This window comes from Berghia stephanieae, chromosome 7, assembly GCF_034508935.2.
Source record: "Berghia stephanieae isolate SIO BIC M18660-M18661 chromosome 7, UCSD_Bste_1.3, whole genome shotgun sequence".
Classification (NCBI taxonomy): domain Eukaryota; kingdom Metazoa; phylum Mollusca; class Gastropoda; order Nudibranchia; family Aeolidiidae; genus Berghia; species Berghia stephanieae.
Window position 1 is genome coordinate 12,478,560 of NC_088366.1, and position 12,500 is coordinate 12,491,059.

At 36.1% G+C, this 12,500-nt stretch overlaps 1 protein-coding gene across 2 annotated transcripts in view; it reads left to right on the top strand.

Moving 5' to 3' along the window:
• Window positions 1-12,500, top strand: part of LOC144976691 (1,25-dihydroxyvitamin D(3) 24-hydroxylase, mitochondrial-like) — a 234,926-nt gene that overhangs the window by 92,015 nt on the left and 130,411 nt on the right. For both annotated transcript variants that reach the window (XM_078921034.1, XM_078921033.1), the window contains exon 2: window positions 1,834-2,181. In XM_078921034.1, coding sequence (XP_078777160.1) covers window positions 1,912-2,181 — 270 coding nt within the window. In that variant the 5' untranslated portion in view covers window positions 1,834-1,911. The remainder of the gene's footprint in view (window positions 1-1,833; window positions 2,182-12,500) is intronic.

Sequence of the window (12,500 nt, forward strand, 5' to 3'; positions counted from 1 at the left end):
CGGCCAGATACTCATTTTACACATGAGTACGGTGAGAGAATGTGAGGAAAGAGTCTTTTCTGAGGGCTCAACAATACACCGCTCGGGACTCGAATCCAAGACTTTCAGATCCGAAGGCGAGTGTCATACCACTAGACCACATAGCCGCAGATATTAAGGACGTTAGATATCATTGGCGAGCATAGTAATTGTCTTTTAAAAAATAGTCATTATCAGGGCTGAAAGTAACAAATAATGAATTGATAAACAGATAAATGGATACATGAATAAGCATGTAAATAAATAAATCAATAAATAAATGAATAAATAAATAAATAAATAAATACATGAATGAATAATACATAAATACATAAATAAATGAATGAATAAGTATATAAATAAATAAATAAATACATGAATTAAAAAAATAATAAATAAATAAATATATTATTCGTCCTTCAAACACTGACCGATCAATATGATCCTCTTTGGGCTGGAGCTCTCAAACCAACGTCCACTTTATAATATTATGTAACACGTCGTCACGAGCCTTTCATCATTCGGTATCGGACGATGTGTACATATATGCAGGTCTGATATCCGAACTCACTTATGGGCCTAGTTTAACATTATTGTTGTAATGGACACTATATTTTTTGCGTCTTTTTTTTTAGATTTCCATTATTACAACAATGAGCCCATAAGGAATTGATAATAAGTGCACGTCGGTTTCAGACAACCGTCAACGATGCCTTTAGAAAGCCAACTTTAATAGGAATGAGATTAGCGGAAGAGTAGCGTCCCTTGATTGGAAGTCACCGGGGGAGAAATTATTTGTAAACAAATTAACTACAAGTCAAGCGCTCCAAATACAAAATTTATTATTCATATTTCTGTACAAAAATGCATATCATAATCAACGTTGTGCATTTTTGTACAGAAATATGAAGAATAAATTTTGTATTTGGAGCGCTTGGCTTGTAGTTGGTTTGTTTACAAATAACTTCTCCACCGGTGACGTCCGATCAAGGGACGCTACTCTTCCGCTAATCTCATTCCCTATTAATTGATTTATTTATTCATTGCTTTTGTTTTGTACCGACGTGTACATATGCGGATCTGGCCGTAGCCATCGTTAACATTGAGCATGACACCAGAACTGTTGAAATATATCAATGAACAATGACGTCATTAGTTTTTGTACTGCAATTAGTTACTATCATTTTATCATAGAGTTCAGACCGTTGGTTGTTGACTTTGTCTCTCTTCTGATTAAAACGTTATCGACTTTGTAAGATTTCCTTTGCCAATATATCTTATTAAATTCTACAAGAACCCACTTTGGACTTATCATTTGATGTCATTTTTTAGGTTTGTGCAGCGTCTATTGAGTTGTCGTTGGTAGAGCTCAAGAAAACAAGTGATCCCATTGGTTTGAACTGTTGAATTTGTTTTCTATTGTGACCAAAGACATGTCTTTTGACGCCATTTGTTGGCCAGTGTCAGGCCATCAGTTTACGAAGGCCGCGTTCTGACATCCGAACTCACTTATGAGTCTAGTTTAACATCGTTGTAATGGACAATATTTTGCCTCATTTTTATAGATTTCCACAACAACAATGAACCCATAAGGAATTGGGTTATCAGACCTGCAAATACGTTGTTTTTAGCCAAAACACACTTTATAGTCAGTCACCTGAAACAACTACAAAAGACGTCCAACTTCTACGTCGTGGCACAAGACCGAGCTAGGTGCTAGAGCTCAGGTGGTCGCTGGTTCGGATAAATAAGTAAGTAAGTAAGTAAGTAAGCCAAAATACTATTTTTTAAAAATATTTTTCATATTTTCCACAGAAACTTTTAATCGACTCGGTGGGCACTACCTTACTACGACCTTCATCCTCAAACCTTCTTCCTTTATCTGAAACGACCATGACAACAGCAGCCACGACGACGGGCAGTCGACATGCCAAACCGCCACCGGAAACACGTCACCACGTCTCTAACAACAAATCTATCAATGGCGTCGTCGGAAGTAAATCGGAAGTAAATAGTACCAGCATCGACAGAAGCAGTAGCAGCAGTAGCAACAGCAGCGCCACCTCGGATGGCGATGACGTCATGGCGGAGCAATCCAAAGGATTTTTAAAATACAAAGTGGATGACGTGACTGCGTTCTTCAAGGCACTATTTCACGTGGCGGTAAGAAAACGTTTACTTCTAATATCACTCACTCACTCACTCATTCACTCACTTACTCACTCAATCCTCTCCGTAGCCATCGTAAACTTTTAGCCTGCCACTGACCAAAAATGACGTCAATAGACAAGTCTTTGGCCGCAAAAAAAACAAAGAAAACAAATCGTGAGTTGTATCCAATAGTTCAACCAATGGAATCACTTGCTTCCACGAGCTCTACCAACGACAACTCACTAGACGGTGCAAAATCCTAAAAAATGACCTCAAACCTAGTGGGTTCTTTCAGTGTCAGGCTATAAGATAACGACGGCTACGCTCCGGGTTTGCAAGGGATCTCCACCAGCTGCTGCTCTTGGGGCCACCTCGAGGGACAATCCCCTCTGCTTAATGTCCCTTCATATATCGGCCTATCAAAATAATCCTCAACTTGCCGAAATGTCTCAAACCTGAAATTTCCTGAAGTCAGAAAGTCTCCAGTTTGAAACATTTTAAAAAAAATCTCACCGTAAGTCTTGTTGACAAGATGAAGGCATTTTAACTCTCTCCTTACCAGCCATTTTCAGAATTTTCCCTGAAACTTCACACTCACCCAACACACATCAATATTTTTTCTACTCAAACAGAAAAGGAACAATATATAATAATTACATAATATTGTCCAGTGTCTAATTTTTATTGCTATAACAACACAGTATTTTCTTTATAATTTGTGATGTACAAGGGATATCAGAATTATAAAACTATTGGTTTCATCGTAACGATTGGGGCGATTTTCCTATGGATGGTAAGGAGAGGGTTAAAGCAATTTCATTCTTGTAATCTTACTTATTTATCGGAACCAGCGACGAGCTGAACACTAGCCGCCCTTCAGCCTTGTGCTGTGACTTCTACGTCATGGCACAAGACCGAGGAGATAGACCCGTTGCCATCGTTAACACGAGAACCCTCTATGACTTACAGTTTGACGTCATATTAAAGGTTTGCACAGCTTCTAGTGAGTAATCGTCAGTAGTGCTCAAGGAAACAAGTGATTCCATTGGTTGACCTATTGAACACAACTCACGGGTTGTTTTCTTTTGTGGCCAAAGACTTGTCTTTTGACGTCATGTTATGGTCAGTGTCAGGCTATATCAGTTAACGATGGCTAGGCAAAAGCTCAACAGGTCGCTGGTTCGGATAAGTAAGTAAGATTTAAAAAAACAAACCCCGTAAGATTAGCTTTGATTTGCCCCCTCTTGTCAACAAATCCATTGAGACGAGGTTTCCTTTTTTTTTTACGTATTTACGTCACATGGGAAGTTTCTTAAATGTTTCATTTACATCTTTACCAGGAACGAAAAACAACACTTCCATTTCCATTTTCCTTTATTATTCTTGAATGAAAAAGAAAAAAAAGAATATAATGAAAATAAAGATAAAAGAAGAGAAGAAAGAGCAAGATAAAAAAAAAAACAACGTAAAATAAGCTTTGAATTGCTCTCCTCTTGTCAACGTCCATTGAGACGTTTTTTTTGTGTTTTTTATAACGTAATCACTTCACTTAGGAATTTCTTAAATGTTTCATTTAGTATCTTTACCTGGAACGAAAAACAACATTTTCATTTTTCCTTCATTATTCCTTGAATAAAAAAAAAAAAAGATATAATGAAAATAAAGATGAAAGAAGAAAAGAAAGAAAGAAAAGAGCAACAGAATGCAATCGGATAAATACAATAACAAACATATCATTATGACGTACAATATGGCTTTCGACGTATTTCCGGTTGTCTTTTAGGGAATTTCCGAAAGAACATGTGAAGGTTATTTTGACCTTTAACGAATGGTGTTATATTACTGCTGCATCCGTAGCCATCGTTAACTTATAGTCTGACACTAGAACCCACTAGGACTTATAGTTTGACGTCATGTTTTAGATTTTTGCAGCGCCAATACTCTTCAACAGTCGTAACGTCACTTCCTTCCTAATGACGTATGGTAACTTAGTAACACTGGCTCTAAACTATCGGAACAATGGCGGACGCCCGTATGAAATATTCTCCGTTGAGCATAAAGGATATCCAGAGGAAAAAAAAACCCCATAAATTTGATCATGTTTTGACTTTTACACATTCTGATCACAAGGCATATGAAAAGTTCTAGCCAGCATGAAAAAAAGTAATGATTTTCTTTGTTTAGAACCAAGATGGCCGCCGTTGCCGGGCGGCGTGACATCAGACTGTTGAATCGTATTGAGTTGTTAGTAGATATCAAGGAAAGAAATGATCCCATTGGTTGAACTATTGAATGCAACTCCCGATTTGTTTACTTTTGTGGCCAAAGACTTGTCTTTTGACGTCATTTTTTGGTCAGTGTCAGGCCATGAGTTCACGATGGCTGTAACACTGCACCCCGCCGTGCCGGGGGCGAGTCACATGTTGAGTTCTAAACGGTGTAATGCTTTTACAAATTCCGTTCTTCGGATAGTTTGTGAGTGGATGATAAGAATATGGTCATGGGTCGTTCTATTTAAAGAACTGAACAAGTGTGCATGGAAGTTGCCAGTCACAGCAAGAAAGAAAAAAAAAAAAAGAAAAAAAAAAAACATCCCAAATAATTACACTGTAATGGTAGCACGTCCGACGGTAATCAGAAGGTCTGAGGTTCGATCCCCAGTCGAGATCAACTGATTTTTTGGGATGTTTTTTTTTCTTGTATGTTTGTTTCTTGCTTTGTCTGGCACATTTCACACACACTTTTTCAGTTCTTTATCTTACACCGGTACCTGCTCCTTAATTTCTTACTTTGATGTTGTTCTATTTCCTTGGTCAATCAAATATTTCTGTCTAAACCTCGGTGCTCCTCATCGTTTTTCCTTCTAATTCATCTCTCAATCCTTCTCATTCTCCTCCTCCTCCTCCTTTTACTTCTATTCTTAAAACTCATTCTTCTTCTTCTTCTTCTTCTTCTTCTTCTTCTTCTTCTTCTTCTTCTTCTTCTTCTTCTTCTTCTTCTTCTTCTTCTTCTTTTCTTCTTCTTCTTCTTCTTCTTCTTCTTCTTCTTCTTCTTCTTCTCTTCTTCTTCTTCTTCTTCCTTCTTCTTCTTCTTTTTCTCTTCTTCTTCTTTCTTCTTCTTCCTTCTTCTCTTCTTCTTCTTCTCTTCTTTTCTTCTTCTTCTTCTTCTTCTTCTTCTTTTTCTCTTCTTCTTTTCCTTCTTCTTCTTCTTCTTTCTTCTTCTTCTTCTTCTTCTTCTTTCTTCTTCTTCTTCTTCTTCTTCTTCTTCTTCTTCTCTTCTTCTTCTTCTCTTCTTCTTCTTCTTCTTCTTCTTCTTCTTCTTCTTTCTTCTTCTTCTTCTTCTTTTCTTCTTCTTCTTCTTCTTCTTCTTCTTCTTTCTTCTTCTTCTTCTCTTCTTCTTCTTCTTTCTTCTTCTTCTTTCTTTCTTCTTCTTCTCTTCTCTTCTTCTTCTTCTTCTTCTTCCTTCTTCTTCTCTTCTTCTTCTCTCTTCTTCTTCTTCTTCTTTTTCTTCTTCTCTTCTTCTCTTCTTCTTCTTCTTCTTCTTCTTCTTCTCTTCTTCTTCTTCTTCTTCTCTTTTCTTCCTTCTTTCTTCTTTCTTCTTTCTTCTTCTTCTTCTTTTTCTTCTTCTTCTTTTCTTCTTCTTCTTCTTCTTCTTCTTCTTCTTCTTCTTCTTCTTCTTCTTCTTCTTCTCTTCTTTTTCTTCTTCTTCTTCTTCTTCTTCTTCTTCTTCTTCTTCTCTTCTTCTTCTTCTTCTTTCTTCTTCTTCTTTCTCTTCTTCTTCTTCTTCTTCTTCTTCTTCTTCTTCTTCTTCTTCTTCTTCTTCTTCTTCTTCTTTCTTCTTCTTCTTCTTCTTCTTCTTCTTCTTCTTCTCTCTTCTTTCTTCTTCTCTTCTTCTTTCTTCTTCTTCTTCTTCTTCTTCTTCTTCTTCTTCTTCTTCTCTTCTTCTTCTTCTTCTCTTCTTCTTCTTCTTCTTCTTCTCTTCTTCTTCTTCTTCTTCTTCTTCTTCTTCTTCTTCTTCTTCTTCTTCTTCTTCTTCTTCTTCTTCTTCTTCTTCTTCTTCTTCTTCTTCTTCTTCTTCTTCTTCTTCTTCTTCTTCTTCTTCTTCTTCTTCTTCTTCTTCTTCTTCTTCTCTCTTCTCTTCTTCTTTTCTCTTCTTCTCTCTTTTTCATTCTTTCTCTTTTCTTACTTTTTCTTCATTATTATTATTATTTTATTATTCTTCTTCTTCTTCTTCTTCTTCTCTTCTTCTCTTTTACTTCTTTCTTCTTTCTTTCTTCTTCCTCTCCTCTCCTCTCTCTTCTCTCTCCCTTCTCCCTCCCCCACCCCAAACCCTAATCTTCCAAATAATCAAACTAGTACATTTATTTATTTCTGGAGCGCTCCGGACTTTCCCAGCGTCTAAATCAAGACCTCATTGTTCCAGCCAACAACATGATTTCGCAAGCACCTTAAAACCTTTAATTCTATTCACCTCAATCACAGCGGTTATCACAAAACCTCTCAGAATCTCTATCATGATCTTTATCTATATTGTTATTATATTTAATCATTATCCACCGGAATGCTTTCTGTTCGAAGCATGTACGAAACCAAACCACTTGACATTTTTCAACGAAGGAGAGTTCCACTTCCTTTGAAGACGACACGCCCCTTCTTGAAACCCGTTTTTTGTACAATAAAATAGATGAAATTATAATGATAATGATAATGATAATAATAATCATATAACTCTTCATTCTCACTCCTATCTCACTCTTTTACCTCGAATCTATTCACAAACACCGAATTTCTCTCACACTCTTTTAACCAGTCAACTGCTTACTCTGGAAAAACACATATTTAAATAAAATTTGGCCAGAAAACTCGTCCTTCGAATATCGATCGATTTAAATGACTCTCATCTTGGCAAAAACGCTCAAATCTGAGACTTGGCAAAGTCTTACTTTCTCCCAGGTTTGATAGTTTTTGACCAAGACGAGGGTCATTTAAATCGATCGATATTTGAAGGACGAGTTTTCTGACCATTTTATTTTTTTAAACATACGTGTTTTTCCCAGGGTCCGATAGTTACCTGGTAAAATATACTCCCATTTCGACGACATCTGATGACACTCAAACTGTCGGATCTGTCACTTTACCACTTTACCTATTTCAGTATACAATTCAACAGAATATTCTCGAGTAGTATTATTAACCTAGTAATCAAATTCAATAAAGAAAATCATAAGAATGTAATTTTCCGGCTTGCTCGCGCCGCCATCTGCTGAGAGATCAACTCTTCCCCCCCCCCCCCACCCCCCACCCCAACACACACACACACACACACAACTTAACAACCCCCCCCCCCCCCTCCCTTCAACCTACTCTTATATCCAGTTATATTCGAGTGCGTTCATTCGTGAAAAGCTGTAATTGTTATTTCTATATTATATTTTTTTTTCTCAACTTTACCAATAAACCCTATAATTATAGATTTGCTGAAACCCGTAATTAAAATGGCATTGAAGAAGAAGTGACATTGGATTGAATTAAATGACGCATTTTGATTTTTTTTCTCTTCAATTTGACGAGTGAACTAGGTGTGGAATTAATTATATACATTGTAATCACCACGACGTGAACATATAATATGCAGGTCTGACTTCCTAACCCCCCTTGAGGGCCTATTTTAAAATTGTTGTAATGGACAATATTATCATTATTATTATTATTATTATTATTATTATTATTATTATTATTATTATTATTATTATTATTATTATTATTATTATCATTATTATTATCATTATTATTATTTTTGTTGAGATTTCCATTACAACAATGAGCCCATAATAAGGAATTGGGTTATCAGACCTGCAAATAAGTGCACATCGAACCACCACCTCCTTAGAAAACCACAAGTGCTGGGATAAAATTGTTGTTGGTGATAATGGAAATAATAAATTAAAATAGCGATAGGGTAGCGTTTTGTGCAGAGTCATTTTGGGGGCCCACCATGAACTTCACCGGGGTGGGGTGGGGGGGGGGGGGGTGGGATGATGAAAAAAAAACCAAACAAACAAAAAAACAAATCCTTGATTTTTTATATAGCTATAGATAGAATGCGCTTGGCCAAGGAGTTCACAACATTGCCATCCGGAAGTATAACGGACCAACACACAAACTCTGTGTAACCATAAACTTTTATAGTCTGGTTAATACAGTTTAGTGAGAACAACTCACAAACGCGGATGGCAAAAACAATAACAAAGGCCTGAGTGACGTCATCTGCATACTATCTATAACTAGTGCGTTTGGCGATAAATCTTGGGTTTTAGCTCTAACAATAGTATGCAAATTCATAATATGTGGTATAGTGGAATGACATTCCCTTTCGGATCGGAAGGTCCTGGGTTCGAGCCTCGCTGGGCGCATAGTTAGTTGAGTCCTAGGAAAAGACACTTTTTACTCACATTCTCTCACCGTACTCGACGTGGTGTAAAATGAGTGAGTACCTAGCCGTTAACAGCGTTGACTCTGTCCGAATATAAATTGTAGTATCGCCTAATAGGCGTCATTTCCTTACGCCCCACATGTTATGTGTTACTGTTGGTCAGGGACCCTTTGTAAAGCGCTTTGAGCACGTTTAGTGGATATTGCGCTATATAAAGGCTCGATTAAAAAAAACACACATTTTCTATATCATTAAAGTGAATAAAAAGCTGGTAGAAGTTGTTGTGGACTGTTAAGAAAAGTAATAAAGAAAAATTAATAATATCATCATCATCATCATCATCATCATCATCATCATCATCATCATCATCATCATCATCATCATCATCAAGTGCCAGGCCTGTTGCAGACATCGGCGATCATGTCCCTCCAACCATATCTGTCCTCAGATCTTCTCAATAGCTCGATTCCTGTTCCTCCTCCACCAATCCATCCGTTCAGATTGATAAAACAGCTGGTAAAAAAAAAATTAAAAAAAAGAGTAAAATATCAAATCGCGGAACATTTCGGGCTCAAAATCCTTCTTAGCCAACAAAAAACAAACAAACAAACAAAACAAACAAACAAAACAAAACAAAACATACAAACAAAAAAACAAAAATAATTTTTTTAAACTCAATTTTTTTTTTAATCCCAATAAAAACATACATTAATACATTACTTTAAAATAAATGTAGGTCAGAAATCGAATTATCGAAATTAACCCAAAACTCAAGATTGGTTATAATATAGGTACATAAATACAACAACCTTTACATAAATACAACCCTTTATCATAGGTATGTACTCATGTATTTATTATTATTATTATTATCTCTAGACCACATAAGACCAAGTCTGTATTCTAATCACCCTTAACTACCTTTTAATGTACGAACTGTAGAAGCATTTGCCCATCTTTAACTCACTCAACCCTAACACCGACTATATCCGTTGTTTACCCTGGGTTACTTTTACCCCATGCCTATAATTTATTACATTTTTCTGAGACAAATTATAGGCGTAGTATCAAAGCTAATGTTTTTAGTTTTTACATGTTAGTGGTAGTTTAATAAAACATTATCTATGTACTTTTTAATTTTTAATACATTTTTTTTCCAATTTTGAAAGTAGCTAAGATATCAAGGATAGAGTGAGTTAACTCATTGAAAACGGAGTTCGCGTTTTCACTACGATAGTACACAGTAGCTCTGATGCGACCTGGGCTTCATAATAAGAATTCCGAGTCGCATCGCTGTTACAGCTTTCTTGGTGAGCTTGAGTTTGGAGCCTGAGTTTTTATATTGCGCAATATCCAGTAAACATGCTCAAAGCGCTTTACAAGAGGTTACTAGACAACAGCAACGCTTAACATGTAGAACGTACAAGACATGATGCCTGTTTGGCGATATTACATTTTTTTTCGGACTGAGACAATGCTGTTAACGCTGGTGAGAGATTTTGTGAGTGAAGAGCCATACTTTTTACTTCCAAGAACTCAACTATGCGCCGCTCGTGAAAACGGCTGGATATAGTAGTAGTAGTAATAATAATAATAATAATAATAATAATAATAATAATAATAATAATAATAATAATATATATAATAATAATAATAATAATAATAATAATAATAATAATAATAATAATAATAATAATAATAATAATAATAATAATAATAATAATAGTAATAATAATATTATAATCATAAGTCAGATCCAAAAAATAAATTGGAAGAAATAAATTAATTTTTAGTTGAAAATAATTTCAGTTTGGCCGACCGGGAATGGGTTAATGTCAAATCGAGTGTTCACATCTGTTTCCTTCATAAACAAACTATGTCTTTCGATAAACAGCATTCTCTTATCCAGAGCACCGATTCGCCGCCATAAAGTTCGAGGTACGAAGTATAAAAATAAGGAAGAAGAAGATCTCGGGGGGTAGGCAAGGTGTAAAGCCGGTGTCACTTGGTGCAGAACGAGCCAAGGATGTTGTGAAAGATAAGTAAGATATACAGAGATGATTATAATAATAATATGGAGGTAATGATGATCGATGATGATGATGATGATGATAATAATATTATTAATAATAATAGTATATAATAATAATAATAATATGATAATAATAATATAATAATAATAATAATAATATAATAATAATAATAATAATAATAATAATAATAATATAATAATCAGTAATAATAATAACAAGAGAGAGAGATAGATAGAGAGAGAGAGAGAGAGAGAGAGAGAGAGAGAGAGAGAGACCACACAGAGAAAGTTGCTAGCTCCATCTTCCAATGAATGCCTGCCTTTAATATAACACAGCTGATAGGATACGATCACCCAAACATTCAGGGTTTTCATCATTTTAACTGATTTTTGAACGTGTCGTTTTTCCACTGAGAGCTGTATGACAAATTATAAATTAAGCCTTTGGCTGGAGAGAGAGAGAGAGAGAGAGAGAGAGAGAGAGAGAGAGAGGGGGGGAGAGAGAGAGAGCGAGAGAGAGAGAGAGAAATAGATAATAGACAGATAGATAGATGCTTAGAGAGAGATAGATAATAGATAGATAGATAGATAGATAGATAGATAGATAGATAGATAGATTAGAGAGAGAGAGAGAGAGAGAGAGAGAGAAAATAGATAATAGACAGATGGATAGATACTTAGAGATAGATAGATAATAAATAGATAGGTAGATATATAGATAGATATATTAGAGAGAGAGAGAGAGAGAGAGAGAGAGAGAGAGAGAGAGAGAGAGAGAGAGAATAATAATACATGCCATTTATAACGCCCATTTTCATCACTGGGTGATAATAAACAGATAGATAGATGTATAGAGACAAAAAGGGAGATAAATATGTATTAGATAGACAGATGGAGAGATAGATGCTTAGAGAGAGAGAGAGAGAGAGAGAGAGAGAGAGAGAGAGAGAGAGAGAGAGAGAGAGAGAGAGTCAACGCCAAAAGGTGAGCGAGTGCCTCCCTCCTACCCCTCACATACACCACACCACCACAGGTATGTATGTACTTATCCGCGAGTTCAAATCTTTGGCGGGTACATAACCGAGTGAGTGGTTCAACGGTGAGTAAGTGTGGTTGATACTGACGGTAGTGACAATCATCGGGACGAATTCGGGACGCGAGAGCGAGAGTAAAGAGAGGGCATTTCGTGTGATGGTCTATGGCGCTGACAGGACCAGACACAAATCAACCCGCCAATTGGAAAATCTCTTTATTCATATAACCACTTAAATTCACATTTATCATCATTTATCAATCTATGTATTCTGCGGTATTTCTCGTCTAGACAGATTATAGAAGCACAATAAGATGCACTTCTTCTTATTCTTCAAGTACCAAGTCTGTGCCAGACGTCGGTGATCATCTCTCTGATAAAAAAAACTAATATTACTCTTCTCTTTCTTTGTCACCCAGCTGTTCAAATTATTCAAATATGTTTTTTTGGTCTACCTTTAATCTATTTTACCTTCTATCTCTCCTGTGAGAGCACGATCCACTATAGGGAATGAGATTAGCGGAAGAGTAGCGTCCCTTGATTGGACGTCACCCATCGTCTGTGACGTCACCGGCGGAAAAGTTATTAGAAAGAGAACGTCATGTTGGTTGTGCGCATGCGTCTCTCACTTTCTCACGTGTACTTTGTTAATGTAATGTAACCTTGGACGGTAAATATTACACGTAAATGAAGCCTAAATGTTTATTGAATAGGCCTATCTAGGCCCGTTTCAGCATATGAAATCAATTTTTTTAAAATCAGAACTAGAATTAAGTTTCAGTTAGACCATACACAATAATAGGGAATGAGATTAGCGGAAGAGAAGCGTCCCTT